This window comes from Silene latifolia, chromosome 3 (genome assembly GCF_048544455.1).
Source record: "Silene latifolia isolate original U9 population chromosome 3, ASM4854445v1, whole genome shotgun sequence".
Classification (NCBI taxonomy): domain Eukaryota; kingdom Viridiplantae; phylum Streptophyta; class Magnoliopsida; order Caryophyllales; family Caryophyllaceae; genus Silene; species Silene latifolia.
Window position 1 is genome coordinate 107684855 of NC_133528.1, and position 17361 is coordinate 107702215.

The window sequence follows — 17361 nt, forward strand, 5'->3', positions numbered from 1 at the left end:
CTTGATGATGATTCAAGTGTTATAGCTGAAGTTAGTACAACTTTGGGTTGTTACTCAAGTTATGGCTGTTTCAGTTATAACCTTGGAAATATGAATTCAAGGTTATAGCTAAACCTACTATAACATTGAAGTACGAGTCAAGGTTATAGTTGTAACCAATGTAACCCTAGGATTATGGCTCAAGGTTATGGTTGACGTTAGTATAACTTTGAGTTTCGTGTCAAGGTTATGGTTGAGGTTACTATAACTTCAAAGGTATTTGTTGAAGTTATAGTCGAGGTTAGTATAACCTCGCATCTAAAGTTCATGTTATGGTTAAGGTTACTATAACATTTGATCATTAGTATTTGTTTCATATGTAGAGTTGTACCCAGTTGTAGTATAATAATGTGTTAGCTTATGTCTTTGGTTACTCTATTCATATGATAAGTAGTAAAGTCGGTTACACTGTTCTAGGGTTTGAGTCCTGATGTTTGTTCATGCATTCTTGGTGCTGTCAGCTATACTGTGTACTTGTTATTTGGTTGGTTGTATAGATGACAATAGTATCAGTTATATACTATCGGAATGAACAAACGCTACCCTTCGGGGATTCTTATGGTCTATGGTCGGGGGGCAGCAGAGGCAGTTCGTTATACGCTCTGTTCCCCGAGTGTCGTTCGGTGTAGCAGAGGCAGTTCGTTACACGCTATGTGTTTCACCGAGAGGTCTGGCTAGGTCTTAGGCATGTAGACAGTGGTTATATGCTACATATAGTGTGGATGCAGTTCGTTATACGGTCCACAGTGGATGCAGTTCGTTATACGGTCCATACCGATTATGGAGGCAGTTCGTTATACGCTCCATATCTAGAGGCAGTTCGTTATATGCTCTAGTGGTTAGAGGCAGTTCGTTATATGCTCTAACGGCGTTCATTCTATACATTGTGTTTGTTGCTAGGGGCAGTTCGTTATACGCTCTAGTAGTTGGAGGCAGTTCGTTATACGCTCCATTAGTTAGAGGTCGTTCGTCATACGCTCTGAGGGTTGTTTGGATTGGTTGTGGTTACATCGAGTTTGATTGTCCTAAGTTTCTACATGGTGTCGTAACATGGGTTGTTGTCATGTGTCGTCTCATGTGGTCTATTTGGGAGTTATTAATTAGGTGGTTATCCTAGTATGTCCTTGTTTGATGGTAAGTTGGTGTTGAGTCTTCATGAGTATAGATGCTCTCACATGTTTACTAGTTTTGCATTTCAATTATTATTGATTGTTGGTTTCAATTGTTGTAAACATGACTGGAAGAGCATCTAGTTACTCCCGACTGATTGTCGACCCCCATTCTCAGGCTGCTCAGATTGTTGCTGACTGGTTGATGCTTGCTTGGGGAATGTGCGAAGCGATCTTAATAATAAAATAGGAGTTTGCTTTATGTTTTAAGAACCTTTGAATAATGTATTAGTTTGGTTTTGAATTTAGTATCGATCCAGATTTGGGCTTGGTGTTTCCGCCACCTTGACCCTTTTATCAGTATTATACTCTGATATTTACTTTATATTACGTTTTTCCTTTGTTTTATAATCCGGGTTGTTACAGTTGGTATCAAAGCGAACACGCTCCTAACTCTCGCTTAGTTGATGACTAAAATAAATGACCTAGTTAATGAGTGAGAGTAAATGGGGTAGAAACCAATAGGATTTATTGGTTTTCTTATGTTTGTAGAGTGTATGAGTAGTTGTTTGGAGTGGTACTTAGGTCCTACCACTTATAACGAGATTTTGTTCTTACAGAAGGTGCGTAACGCGAATGGTGAGACCGATGCTGATCGCATCAGGTGACTTGAGGCCTCTTTGGCATTTATGGCTGAAGGTTTCACTAATAACCTCAACAAAAACAACAATAACAACAACAACAACCATCTGCAACCAACTGTTTTTGATCGCTTTGCTCGTCACCGTCCTCCTACTTATGATGGTGCGAATGATCCTACTGCTTTGGAGGCTTAGATTCGAGAGATCGAGAAGCTGTTCCTCGCTACTGGTTGTCCTGAGGATCAGAAGGTGGACATCGCCACCTATTATCTGAAGGATGAGGCCGACAACTGGTGCGCTCTTACTAGAGCTCGTATGGAGGTTCAGCCAGGATATGGTTGGACTGTTTTCTCTGAGGCTCTGAAGAAAAGGTTTTATCCCGAGGAGATGCGCTGGCAGAAGAAGCAGGAGTTCCTTCGGTTGCAACAGGGTTCCATGACTGTCGAGGAGTACACCAACAAGTTCGTGAAGCTGTCAGGATTTGTTACTTTTGTTACTATGGACGAGGTGTCGAAGACTCGTTGTTTTGAGAAGAATCTGACTCCCAAGGTCCGGACTGCTATGTCTGGTATTCCTTCGACTTCTTTATAGCAAGCTTATGATCGTGCTCTTAGTATCTATGATTCTGTCCTTTCTACCGAGGTTGAGGAGAGTGCGAAGAATAAGTTCATGAAGAGGCCTTATGTTGCTCCCAGTACTTCCCAGAAGAAACAGAAGTATGAGGCTCGTCCGTACACTCCGCGTGATCAAGGTCAAGCTAAGAAGGATTGGTCTTGCTATAAGTGTGGAAAGGCGTACCACCCGGGTACGACCTGTGCCACTGGTGCTCCGCTTACTTGTTACACTTGCAAGGCGTCGGGACACAAGTCTGTTGATTGTCCCCAGAAGCCCAAGGTTGATGCTCCTAAGGCTGATGCTCCGAAGGCTGGTCGAGTGTTCGTTATGAGTCGTGCCGAGGCAGATGTGGTTACGGGTACCTTTCTCGTTCACTCTTTATTTGCTTTTGTTCTTTTTGATACGGGTGCGTCGATGTCTTTCATATCCGAATCCTTTTCCGTCCGAGCTGGACTCACTTCCTCATCATCCGTTCATACCTCTATATCCCTTCCTACGGATGAGATTGTTTCTTGCTCCGTTCTGTTCGAGGACGTACCTGTCAGTATTGCAGGGGTGATCCTTCCTGTGGACCTTGTCCAATTCAAACTAGGAGAGTTTGATGTGATTTTGGGCATGGACTGGTTATCTCGCTATGACGCTAGGTTCCTGTGTCATGATCAGAAGATCGTGCTTAAGAGTCCTACAGGTTCAAGGGTTTCTTATCAGGGTGTTAGAGTCACACTACCGTCAAATGGGTTTCTGCTATGAAGATGGTTGGCTTGGGTAGAAAGGGTCATCAGATCTATCTGTGCAGTGTTTGAGATATTTCACCAGAGTTAAAGTTAGAGGATATCCCTGTGGTTAAGGAGTTTCCCGATGTCTTTCTTGAGGATCTACCTGGTATTCCTCTTGAGCGAGATGTAGAGTTCTCGATTAAGTTGTTACCCGGAACTGGTCCCATTTCGAAAGCTCCATATCGTATGGCACCATCTGAGTTACAGGAACTTAAGAAGCAACTTGAGGAGATTATCAATAAGGGTTTTATCCAACTGAGTGCTTCGCTGTGGGGTGCTCCCATTTTGTTCGTCAAGAAGAAGGATGGTAGTATGCGGTTGCGCATCGACTATCGTGAGCTGAATAAGGTTACTATCAAGAATAAGTATCCTTTGCCGAGGATCGAGGATTTATTTGATCAGCTCCGTGGTGCAAGTATGTTCTCGAAGATCGATCTGAGGCCTTGTTTCCATCAAACTCCAGTTAGGAATGAGGATATTCCTAAGACTACGTTTCGTTCGAGGTATGGCCACTATGAGTTCATGGTGATGTCGTTTGGGTTGACGAATGCACCTGCTATTTTTATGGATCAGATGAACCACAATTTCAGCGAGTATTTGGATAAGTGTCTCGTGGTGTTCATAGACGACATACTGATTTACTCGAGATATAAGGCTGAGCACGAGAGTCATCTTCGTGTTATTTTGGATACTCTGCATAAGCAGAAGTGGTATGCTAAGTTCTCAAAGTGCGAGTTTTGGCTAAGGGAAGTTACCTTCTTGGGTCATGTGATATCTGGCGATAGAGTTATGGTTGATCCATCGAAGATTCGAGCTATGGTCGAATGGGAGAGTCCAAAGAATGTGAACGAGGTTCGGAGTTTCCTTGGTCTAGCTGGTTACTATCGTCAGTTTGTGCATGACTTCTCTAAGATCGCAAGACCGATGACTCAGTTAATGAAGAAGGAATCCAAGTTTATTTGGACTGAAGCTTGTGAAGCTGCTTTCCAGGAGTTGAAGAAGAGGTTGACTACCGCTCCTGTGTTGACTCTACTAGAAGAGGGCGTTGAGTTCGATGTATTCTGCGATGCGTCTAAGTCTTGTTTGGGTTATGTCTTGATGCAGAAGGGTAAAGTCGTGGCTTATGCTTCCCGTCAGTTGAATGTTCACGAGATGAACTATCCGACTCACGATCTTGAGTTAGCAGCAGTGGTGTTTGCACTTAAGCTTTGGCGACACTACTTGTATGAAGTCTCTTGCAACATTTATATGGATCATAAAAGCTTGAAATATATCTTCACTCAAAGGGATCTTAACATGAGGCAGAGACGTTGGTTGGAGCTGCTTAACGACTATAAGATTGAGCTGCAGTATCATGAGAGTAAGGCAAATGTGGTTGCCGATGCTTTAAGTCGCACGGTGTATCATGCCATGAGATCCGTGATGGTGTTACCTGATGACTTGAGTCGAGAGTTCCAGAAGATGAGCCTTGAGGTAGTTCTTCCTGGTACTCTAGATTTGAGTGCGATGGTTGCTGAACCCGAGATCCTTCATGAGATTCGAGTTAAGCAAAGAGAGGATGAATTCCTAGAAGGAGTTCGAGTCGCTATAAGCGAAGGTCGCGCCAAAGGCTTCGACGTTGGACCTGATGATGGTCCGCGATTCCAAGGTCGTTGGTGTGTGCCTAGATGTGGTCTTAAAATGTAAGATCCTCAAGGAGGCTCATAGTACTCCCTATTCGGTTCATCCTGGTGGTGATAAGATGTACAAGGATCTGAAACTACGTTTTTGGTGGCCGGGTATGAAGAAGGAGATCACGAGTTTGTAAGCCGTTGCCTGATCTGTCAGAAGGTAAAGTTTGAACATCAGAGACCTGGTGGCCTATTGCAAGCTTTGGATATTCCCACATGGAAATGGATTTTATTTCGATGGATTTCGTCATGGGTTTGCCGAGGTCGCCGAGAGGAATGAATGCGATTTGGGTCGTAGTTGACCGTTTGACTAAAGTCGTGCATTTTATTCCGATGAAGGAGACTTGGAGTCTCGAGGAACTAGCGAATGATTATCAGCGAGAGATCATTCATCTTCATGGTGTTCCTAAGGATATCGTCTCCAAGGTATTGCTCTCAGTTTTGGAAGAAGCTGCAGTTGGCTTTGGGCAGTGAGCTTAAGATGAGTACGGCTTTTCATGCTGCAACTGATGGTCAGACTGAGCGTACGATTCAGACGCTTTAGGATATGTTGCGAGCTTGTGCTTTGGAGTTTCAGGTTAGTTGGGAGAAGAGTTTACCGCTTGTGGAGTTCTCTTATAACAACAGTTACCAAGCTAGTGTTCAAATGCCTCCGTTTGAGGCACTTTATGGAAGGAAGTGTCGTAGTCCTTTGTGGTGGGACGTTTCTAGTGAGGCTGTCGTTCTTGGTCTAGAATTGGTTCAGGAATCGATTGAGCAGGTAAGGTTGATCCGTGAGAAGCTTAAGACAGCCCAGAATCGACAGAAGGCGTATGCATACTTGCGGCGTAGGCCGATTGAGTTTGAGGTTGGCGATAAGGTTTTTCTTAAGGTTTCGCCGATGAAAGGTGTCAAGAGATTTTGGATTAAGGGCAAGCTTAGTCCTAAGTATATTGGACCTTATGAGGTGCTCGAGATAGTTGGCAAGGTAGCCTATAGGTTGGCTTTACCTCCGAATCTATCAAAGGTTCACGATGTGTTCCATGTGTCGCAGTTGCGTCGTTATCGCTGTGATCCTTCTCATGTTCTACAGGATGATGTTATCGAGGTTGAGCCTAACCTGACTTGTGAGGAACGACCTGTTCATATTTTGGAACGTCGGGAGAAAAGGCTAAGGAATAAGGTCGTACCTTTGGTTCGAGTTCTATGGAGGAGTCAGAAGTTTGAGCAAGAGACTTGGGAAACCCAAGCGCCTATGAGGTAGTTCTCTTATCAAGTTTTGAGGACGAAACTTCTTTTTAGGGGGTTGGATTGTAACACCCCTAATTTCCGTAATATATTTCTTTATTTTTTTTGGTGAAAAGTGTAATATATTTCTTTAATTTTAGTTTCCCATATTTCATATTTTATTTCTCGGAAAAATATCCGTCTCTTGTCTTTTGGGCTCGTTGGGTTCGAAAACGGTGAAGACCCGTTCTTTTCTTGGGTGTCACGTGTTTATGGAGCAAACATAGGTGAGTTTGGGCCTAAGCTTGGAATAGACCCATGAGCTTTTCTATAAATAAGAAGGGAAACCAAACCCTTGCTTTTATTTTCTCATAATTCTCAAAACCCTAAACCTAGTTTCTCTCATCTCTTCTCTCCCTTTGTGCCATGTGCCTCCACCTCCTCTAGGGTTTCGTGCCGCCTTTCCTTTCTTTTTTGTTCTTCATCGTTCTTCGTGCCTAGATCGATCCTATTCCTTGGATCTATCTATCTTCTTCGTAATTTTTTATGTTTTTCGCGTAGTTTTTATAGTTTTATAGTTTATATGTATATATTAGTATATTTATTAGATTTGTTCTTCTTTGGCACGTGTGAAACGACAATGAAGGCGTGGAAGTTGCTCCTGGAGAGGACGTTTATATCGTTGAAGACGATCTTTAGGATTATTTGCTTAAAAAGGTAACTAGGTGTTTCTCTTTTAATTGTGTTTATGCCGATTGATGTAATTAATATGATTTAATGATTGTTTGTATGATTGGTACATGTTTGATTATTTGTTATCCTGATTAAATATGTTTCACATGTTTGTATATGTTTTTATGCATTAATTATATATCATATGTTGCTTATGCGTTAAGTATGGGTGTCATGAGTGTAATTAGGGTTTACAAATAAACCCTAACGACGACATGATAGGCGGTCAAGAGTGCTCTCCGAAGTTATAGCTAAAGTTAGTATAACCTTGATGATGATTCAAGTGTTATAGCTGAAGTTAGTACAACTTTGGGTTGTTACTCAAGTTATGGCTGTTTGAGTTATAACCTTGGAAATATGAATTCAAGGTTATAGCTGAACCTACTATAACATTGAAGTGCGAGTCAAGGTTGTAGCTGTAACCGATGTAACCCTGTGATTATGGCTCAAGGTTATGGTTGACGCTAGTATAACTTTGATTTTCGTGTCAAGGTTATGGTTGAGGTTACTATAACTTCAAAGGTATTTGTTGAAGTTATAGTCGTGGTTAGTATTGTAAGATTCGTATATCTCTTATTAGACACCTCTAATAACTAAGTGTTTATTAGTTTAGTCATAAACTAAAAGGAACTTATGCATGCATAACAAAATGACAAAGTAAGAAGAAAAAATAATTATTCTTACAAAGAGGGCCGAGTGGTTTATACTAATTTGGTCTCCTACTAAATTAGTCTTCTTAAAGAATAATCCAAATGCCCCAAAACCCTAGATCTAATTGCAAGATATACTCCTTTAGGATCTGTACCAAGGAGACACTCTTAATACAAATACTAATTTGCTACTAGAATTAGTATAAGTGTCCTTAAATTATTACTAATATTATGACATTACTACTTCTAGTAATAGAGAAATAATATTTGAGATATGTGAGATTTTTCTAGTATGTTCACAACAAAAAACTAGAGAGATGAGTTAACCTTAAAGTGTATATCTTATATAAAATGAATTGTGTGAATTAGAAGAGAAAAACTCTCCCAATTCACTAGGGGTGGCCGGAATTTACACATGGGAAGAGTGCCCAATGCTTTTCCTAGTTGCTCTTCACAAGAGTGTAGGCATGAAAGCCTATAATTAGTAGGTAATGATAATGCTTCCCACTAATTAAATAATTAAGGCACAATAAACCCTTTCCCTTTCATTTTCAGGGCACACATAAGATAATATGGATCCATTTTAACTTTGTCAAATGTCAACTTGTATAGTGTGACATATTTGTCATGTTACTAGACATGTAATTTAAATAATGCATTTTTAACTCATTAAAAATCATTATATAAATGAAATAAATCACATACAAAATTAACTTAGTAATTCACAATTACAAATACTTAAAATGGGTCATAAAATTATAAATCACAACTTCATGTATTTATAATAAACCATTCATTCTTTTATTAATTGTTTCATAAACAATAAATAACCTAAGTAATGAAACAATTTAATTACTTAGTACGAATCTTATTTAATCGAATTATAATATGATACGTATTATTACTCACAAAATCATTTGTTCAAATTTAAGGAATTAATTAACTTGTATCGTCATACAATTAATTAATTAATCAATTAAGAATGTTTCCCTAGAGGTATTACCTTAAGGGATCAACTGATCACCACCGTCACACGACAATAATGTTAAACTCTAGTCAGCCAATCATTACCGATTAATGTGGATCAGTTGACAATAAAATGTTACATTCCCTTATGTATTGTTAATATGAGATTTAAACATGTGATCGCATTATTGTCGGAGGACACGTATTCCAACAATATCCCACTTGTCCACGACAAGTGTGCGTTACCAATTCTCTTGTCCTATTACTATCTCCCACTCAATGCAAGGTGTCTTGCAGGTCGTACTTGCATTTGATCATATCATAAGTGGTTTTCTCGATCTGGAGAATAACAGTCTGACCGGAATTATCTACCATAGATACCTTCCGAGCGTGGCCACGCATTTCCAGTTTATTGCTCCTCGAGTGGCCTTAAGATATAAGATAACCCTGACGGGGATGGATAATTCCTATTACACTCTTCCCTTCGAATAGCCACAGCTCATCATGAACCAAAATATGCCCATTAGACCCCAACTACGAAGGTCGCAGAACATAAATCAAAGTCACTCTAAAACTGTGCCATCTTAGGCGAACAATCTTTAGTCAAAGAATCGACTCATAAGAATACCATAGCAGCTCTCGCCACGACCAGGCTTTAAAAATTTTCCAGAACTCTATAAGCGGTCATAAGCCCAGCAGAGTGTCCCTCACAGTCTGCCTATGTGATCGACTAGTCATCTATCATGACTCTATGGCATTTGAACTTGCCATCAATCGCATCACACTCTAGTTGCTTCGAGATGTCACCTCATATAAGTAACTAGGGGCGAAAACTATGTTAATCCAGTTCACTTTAATGGAGTCCAATATTATCTCAACAGCCCATTTGGATATAATAAAGTACGAGATGAGTTAACGATAACTCAAACAATAAATATGATTATCACAAATGAGTAGTCAATACCATATTGCTACTAAATGTCTTATAATCGTAAGTGTACTTATGCACTTACCAAACGCAATAAAAGTTCAGCTGTGAACATACCATGTGTCCAAGTGTTCAAACTTTGTGAATTGCGATTTCCTTCAATTTCATGTTATCCCTTATAGCATGAATTTTACTCTAGACTTCATGTGACACCCCGCGATAAAGCGGAAAATATAACTAATAAATTAAAGCGCGAATTTGTGATATTTTAAAAACTTTTAAAAATTACTAGTTAAAGAATGGCACGCGGGTGCCACTAACGAAAAGAAACAAATACAACAATAGACAAATTTAGGTTATTACAACCCAAGTCTAGAAAACGGGGAAAATATATCCCACGAATAAACATATAAGGGGTTTCTAAACTAGCAACTAAGGTCCAAGGGTTTAGTTCTCGCTAGCCCACACGTCTTCCACACGTAAGCATCTTCACCACCTGTCATTCATGTAAACATGAACGCCACAGTCAGTGGGGAGTAACTCAAGGTTCTCCCAGCCACAATATGTCGAAACGAACATAACAAAGAACATAAACAAACAATCATATTAGATAAGACATGAGTGAATCGAATCATATCTAAACATGGGATCATACGTGTCTAAACCAACAAGGAATAAAGAAATGATGGAATAAACAGGTAAGGCATAAGCAACAAGAAATAAATGGAGAAGAAAGACAAGGAAACCGACACGACCACTTAGCCACGAGCACGTATTTCAAGGAGATATGACCAAAGTAACCATCCAAATAATGCAAGACATTTATCACTCTTAGACTATAATTTCCCCGGGTAGGACTACGATAATAATACGGTCCTAGTCTAAATCTGCAGATTCTCGGGTGTACATCCCGATTCGACGTGCGCCAGCACAACACGCACCCAAGACTCGACTACGAAGGAGACCGAGTACCCCAATCGCGAGTAACAAAGACGAAAGTGGCGGAAAGACTAAGATAAGACTCACTTGCCGTAACAAAGACAAGTGGCCAAAAGCCGTACTTGCCGAGTAACAAAGACAAGTAGGCCAAAACCGTACTTGCGTAACAAAGACAAGTAGGTCAAACCCGTGCTTGCGTAACAAAGACAAGCAGGGCAAAAAGTATGTCAAGCACATACGATGGTAATATGGCATTTCTACAAGAATACGACTCTTACAAGTAATTATTTATAATAACCTTTTCATGCACATGGGACGGGATTATTAATGTCACACCCATACTTATGGCTTGCATCTCACCATAAATACGGATGGAACATCAGTCCCGACGATCATATCGCAACTAGAGGGCCTATGGCTCACCCCTAGTATCCGATAGGACCAAGACTCTCACCACAGAACAATACAAGACATTATCAAGGGTACGACTCACTACAAGTAACTACTTATAATAAATATCTCATACTTGATTTATATTAATAAACATTCCACTTTATAATTTAACATGCCGGTTAAATAAAATATAATAAATGATAATGAATAATTTACGTGATGTGAAATTTACGGGAACAAAGTGGAAACACGCACAAGTAACTAATTTACAAGACTACTATAAATCATGAGATTGGCCCAAACAATTCTATCATGGGACAAGTCCAACAAAAGAGATATGGTGAGCCCAAAAAAAACAAGGTATAATGAGTCCAATAAATAAAACCATATGAACTCAACAAGTAAGACCAAATGAGCCCAACAATTTGTACCAAAAGAGTCCAACAAATAAAACCAAGTGAATGAAATAAATAAAACATAATACGTAAAAGAACAATATTTAACGAGTCATGTTATATAAAACACGGGTCAGAAATTTAAATGTTTCAACCTATGTAATTGGCGCCAAACCCAAATGCCCCATAGCTATGTAACGAGACGAGTACATGGGCATATTTGAGACGGAAATTTAAATAATTAAATAACGGGATTTTATAAGTATAAACCATAAAAGGAAAGTATTTAAATGAACGAATTTAACGAATTGTTTTATAAAGACATGAGACGGAAAATACATATTGACATTTCGGTTCACGGTACCCAATCATCTACAAAGCATTGGCCACCACAAATCAGTCCATAAACACCGCCTGCAAAGGTCGCTAACACGGGACATACATCCATCACTATGACTACCCAAAACAGTGTGAAACGTCCCAAAACCAGCACGACAAAAACCACATTAGCCAACATTTACCCGCCAAGAACGACCCACAAAACTACCCCTACTAAACGAGCAGTAACTCATGAGTTAGACAGACAAAAGGCTAGTGATGCGCGGTTTCGATTACGAAAAACAAGCAGTAGCTAAGGTTCCTTAACCTGCGGCTAATCTGAAACATAGTACTCTACCAATTCTAACTGCCACACACAAGAGTAGTCTGATTCTCACAGCACGTAGCCAAAACGACCTCAACACATATTCTATGCAGAGACAGAAGTTAATCCCAGCACAACAGGAAGCCAGATAACAATGCTGAAAATTCAGCCCACCACAGCCTAACGCGGCCACGAACAACCGACACCCGACTACCATTCACACCATCCGACTACCCATGGCCACCCCTCACACCACTTCTTAATCCAACCCAAAAATCAGTCCAAAGCGGAACCAAAAGACGCATAAAAATCGAGCCCGGCCCAGTCCTAAGGCGCATAACAGAGACCACCCCAAAACTGAGCTCAAACACACAGGGCTCATGACGGAATATCGGGCTCAAAACAGTCCCATGTCAAACACCATTCAAGATGAGAAACATCATACAAATGCCAAACAATATAAAGGTTTAAACTTTAATAAACAAGAACATTTAAAAGGACACAAAAGACGGAAATTTCGACGATTGTCGAGTAACCTATCACCGTTACCTTTAACGCTCCTTATTCTCCGAATAAACGGTCCCCAAAGCTTCAGTATCCCACCGGGTCTTCGAAATCTTCAGTAAGGAGCAAGAAAAAGAAATGGTTGAGGCAAAATCCGAGACTTTAATAAGACGGCGAAAAACAAAACCATCACAAAAACGAGTCTTTCTTACCTTGAAAGAATGAGGACGGAGAGAGGAAGCTAAAGGTATAAAAATGGTGAAGTTTGGTTGAGAAATAAGAGAGGAAATGGGGTATGAAGGAGACGGAATGGAGGTGTACTGTAAATGCTGCTGCTTTGTTGTTTCTCGCAGGAATGAAGAAGAAAAGGGGAAGTGGGGTTTGGGTGTCTAATAATGACCACAAATAATAATAGCAATAATATACTCCGTATAACAATAACAATAAATAATAATTATATATAATAATAATAATAATAATAATAATAATAATAATAATAATAATAATAATAATAATAATAATATGTAAAAGTAGAGTGTGGGGTGGATAGGGGTGTATATGTCGATTTTCGATTGGTCCGTATTTAGATAAGATTCCCAATTAAAATGTGACGGTCTAACGTTAGACGAAAATTAAGACGGAAATTAATATTACTACTGTCACCATTATTGTCCGATCAAAATATATAAATACATTTATTTTCATATAAATTATGTCTCAAGAATATAATTTAATAACACGTATTTTTATAAAAATGAGCTTTTATATAATACGTTCATAAAAATCGTGTTTGACATAAAATTAATTAAATTAAATAATTCAAAAATATATAATAAAATGATTAAATGGTTTAATAAATTTTAAATGTCAAAATGGGAAATTCGCGGGTGTTACACTTCATACTAGACTTAGGTTCTTTAGCTTAAAAGAAGCTCTTACTGTTATCATATAACTTGTGATGTGGGTTTCGGTGGACAACACTACTTGTAGTTTTAAAGTACACCACTTAATCACAACGTACTTAGGTTTATTTCGTAGAATCTTGCAATGGATGACTATAAAACACCTTTTCTAGTCATTTACATCTTAGGTCAATAACATCAGCCTAGGATTTTCATAAATCCTAATGAGTTCGGAAACTTGAGTTTGTGTAACCTCTTAACACACAACTAAGTATCCTTCCAAACTCCAGAACAGACTATTAGTTCTCCTTGAGAATTCATGATGGTTCCTTGAGGCTTATCAATGACTCCCATATGGGTTAACTTGTTATCGACTTATCATGCTCCAAGCATTTGATTCATCTAGGACATGTGTATAATGGCATTACATGATTATACCAATGGCGGAAACATTGGTTATTGAATTCATGTAGACAACAGTTCTTAGGTTTAGTAAATAACCATGACTCTATCATGGTAATTCTATATTCATCGACATGAATAACCTACTTAACTGATTGATTTCTTTAAGATGAAGGATCATTATAAACATGAGATACCTATCTAAGTGCCAATCCAACATCCCATGTTTTAATAGATTCACATGATGTCCAATATCATCCAGAATTAAAAACCTAAATACTTCTTTATAAAAGACAGTATATGCTCGTCATTCCCAATGAGTAATATGTTATGCAATTCATGAAGGATGAATGCTCCCACTAAACTTCATGTCTAGGCATGACTGTCACCGACTCCCACATGTTTCGTTTTTGACAACTCATTCGAAACATTTCATGAATTGAAATAATCATTGCTTTACTAAGTATTTAGATAAAACCATATATGTCATTCACATATTTCTTTCAAAATACCCATTTGGAAGAGGTTTTAATATCTAATGTATTCATTTTCATAATGAGGTATAGCAATGTGTTTGAATCTTTAGCATAGCTAACAATTAACTTAGCTTTCGTAGACATTGACATGTCTCTCTATGCAACTCTTAATCATAAATTTCTATTTACTTTGGATTTGACTCAACAATCCCAAATAAATCTATTTACTTGCATAGATACCATTTTGGTCTCATAAGGCTCTTAAGTAAAATGTCGAATTTTAAAATCTCTAGTTATATCCCTTCATAGATCAAAATCTTACATTTCAAGAACATCTTCTTTTGGTCTCCTCACGTAGTTCCCTCAAGAACATCTTCTTTTGGTCTCCTCACGTAGTTTCCTCAAGAACATCTTCTTTTGGTCTCCTCACGTAGTTTCCTTAAGAACATCTTCTTTTGGTCTCCTCTACAAGAAGCGTTTGTGGCTAAATTCACTCCCACTCTATCTTTAGGAAAAATGCCCTTTTCCTCCAAAGATAGCTTATGAGCCACAAAAATTGATGGTGAAGGAGGAAAACTAATCACATGTAAACTTAATAGTGATTTAATGGAGACATATTAAAAGGATAATATAGAGTAGGTGATTTAAATTTGAAAGGTGTATATGATAAGGTTGGTAATATTTCCCTAGTTCAATAACTCAATATAACTTTATGATTGATCTTACATTAGTAAATTGTGACTTTAGTCACAATGGCATGAGGAGAATCGAATTCATAGCTCATGGACATATAATGACTCAATCATTATAATTGTCTATTACATCAATTTAAGGTGATAAAATCTTAATGTTTCTCAAAGCAAGTAGTGTATGATGACAAATTTTAGAACAAATGATACGATGAAATAAGTGACTTGGGTTACAAACCAAGTCACCAATATCCAAAATACAACCATTGTTTAAGGAAACAAACAAATTTCCAAGTCGAACGAGGAAATCAGAATAGCTCTAAAAATTCAACATGAAAGTAAAGACAAAACAAAATAAAGCCAAGCATCCACCGATCTAGCACCATGGGCGGCCACATCTAGCTTCCCTCAAGATCTTCTAGGCTTGCTTTTCTTTGCCCTTGTCCTTACTAGGATGCCCTAATTACAATAAAAAGGGGTAAATATCACAACTTGTATCAAAATACCAAAGTTGAGATTTGAAACATAAAAGATAAGGATAGTAATTTACCTATTGGAATAACTTTTCCAGCTTTTATATCGCCAAGGTACTTTGAACAATTTCTCTTCCAATACCCAACACCATTACAATAGTGACATTTGTCCCCGGATGGGGCACCCTTCTTGGGCTTAGAGGAGCTAGCTTCACAAGCTTTTCCTTTGTTCTTGTAGGGAGTTTGCTTCTTTCCTTTATGACCACCTTTCTTAAAATTCCCTTTGCTCTTTTGATTAATGTTGAGCACATCCTTAGTGGTGCTAGCATTTAGCCCCATGTCCCTCTCGGCTTGCACAAGCATTTTGTGCAATTCATCGAGGGACACTTTCAAGTTTTGCATATTAAAATTCACCCTGAATTGAACATATGCCTTAACCTTGTTTAAGGAATGAAGAATTCGATCAATGATGAGTTCTTCGGGAATCTCTACCTTTTGCAATTTTAGAGTCTCAACATGCTCCATCAACTTGAGAACATGAGGGCTAACTTTTTGGCCCTCCTTAATGTTGAGATCAAAGAATGCGGATGCCGCTTCATATTGAATGATCCTCGGAGCTTGTGAAAATATGGTCACAAGTTTCGTATAGATCTCATAGGCGGTGCTAATCTTTATAGCACTCCTTTGGAGTTCGGCCTCCATAGAGAATATCAACACATTTTTGATCGCGGCCGACTTCTTTTGGTAAGTCTCATAGGCTTGCCTAGCGGCGGGAGTAGATCTAGCGGTAGGTGCGGCGGGAGAGGCCTCGGTAAGGTAACGAAGCTTATCGTCACCCTCCGCGGCCAAGCGAAGTTGTGCGTCCCAATCGGCGAAATTGGACCCATTCTTTTCTAATTTACAACGATCCATGAAGGATCGGAGCCAAGAAACATTGGTGAGAGTGTTTGAGCTAGTGGCCGCGGATGAAATTGGAGTTGCCATTGCAATTTAGAAAACAATTTCGACTACAAAACAAGAAGTGAAGGAATTAATAAACATCTATTGTTTTAATAATACTTGTAAACATTTTAAACAAGTTTTAAGCATTTATATAGTGACATCTACCCAACTATTATAAATGATCCCGAGATCCAAATTCATATTAACTCGGGCACGGTGAGCCGATTCATCCCTTATCAATATAACTCGGTGGATTAACTCTTTAATCGATTCTACTTCTAGAATTCTCGGTCGATAAAAATTACTTTAATATTTATCTTTAGCCCGGAACACATGCGACTACGGTCACGAATACTTCCGTTGAGCTCAATCCAAATTTCGATGTAATAACATTTTACTACCCACTTACCCAACGTAACAAGTTTAGCACCCCGGTGAGCCAAGCCTACTTCCTTATGAAATTGAGACTCATGGTTCTACTATTTGGTAAGGCTAATTCTCAATTATTGTTTAGTGAGAGGTCTTGTCAATTTGTTATCTATCACATTTTAAGTGAACTAAAGCGGTGAACTACGATAATTATAATTGACACGGTCGATGACTCGATGAAATAATATGCATATGTAGTTGCGGCGATTTGGCTATGCATGCAAACATATAAAAAAAAAATGCAAAGCAAAAACAATAAAATCCTAGTATGGCCTTCCTAAAATAGTACATCAAATAAACTATTTACAAATTCGGAAACCAACTCCTTTGGTCCCTTGAACTTTATTTGGCACGCACTTCAAGGTAAGACCGTCTTTGTCGGACCACCTTCTCGAATTGCACCGTCTTCAAGGAACTCCGAAATAAATAAATTACATATATTTTCTACTTTATACATTATAAAAGAAAAACAAAACTAAATAAAAAAATAAAAGTGATACGAGATCACATTAATTACAACCAAATCGATATCCCCATTCATTTCGGGAAATACCAATTAAAACTAAGGCCATACTAAGTACAAATTACATAATTCAAAATTATATAAAATAAAATATGACAATCATAATAAAAATGCAGCATTAATATATGTATGAAACATGCCATGTGATGTGCCAAATTGCCCTATTTAAGTTAATATCGTATCGGTCCGGTTTTATGGATAATTGTGACTATTAACATATTAAAATCACACAATATTACATAAATCAAATCTATGTCCAAGTTAATTATCCCAACCTACTTAGGACTCAAAAATTTAGTCTTCACTAAACATTTGACAA

General features: G+C 38.4%; 1 protein-coding gene across 1 annotated transcript; it reads left to right on the forward strand.

The window, feature by feature from the left end:
* The first annotated feature begins 1784 nt into the window (after positions 1 to 1784).
* Positions 1785 to 12565, forward strand: LOC141649458 (uncharacterized). Its single transcript, XM_074458148.1, has 6 exons — positions 1785 to 1847; positions 1985 to 2338; positions 2381 to 2755; positions 3988 to 4236; positions 5190 to 5276; positions 12560 to 12565. Exons 1-6 carry the CDS (start codon positions 1785 to 1787, stop codon positions 12563 to 12565), a joined length of 1134 nt encoding a protein of 377 aa, XP_074314249.1.
* The last annotated feature ends 4796 nt before the right edge of the window (positions 12566 to 17361 follow it).

Excerpts from the sequence above, each read along its gene's own strand:
- LOC141649458 (XM_074458148.1), top strand. The coding sequence starts at position 1,785 with ATGGTGAGACCGATGCTGATCGCATCAGGTGACTTGAGGCCTCTTTGG. Across the intron at positions 1,848-1,984 it reads TTTGGCATTTATGGCTGAAG|ATTCGAGAGATCGAGAAGCT; the intron begins GTTTCACTAATA and ends TTGGAGGCTTAG. Across the intron at positions 2,339-2,380 it reads AGAAGAATCTGACTCCCAAG|CAAGCTTATGATCGTGCTCT; the intron begins GTCCGGACTGCT and ends ACTTCTTTATAG.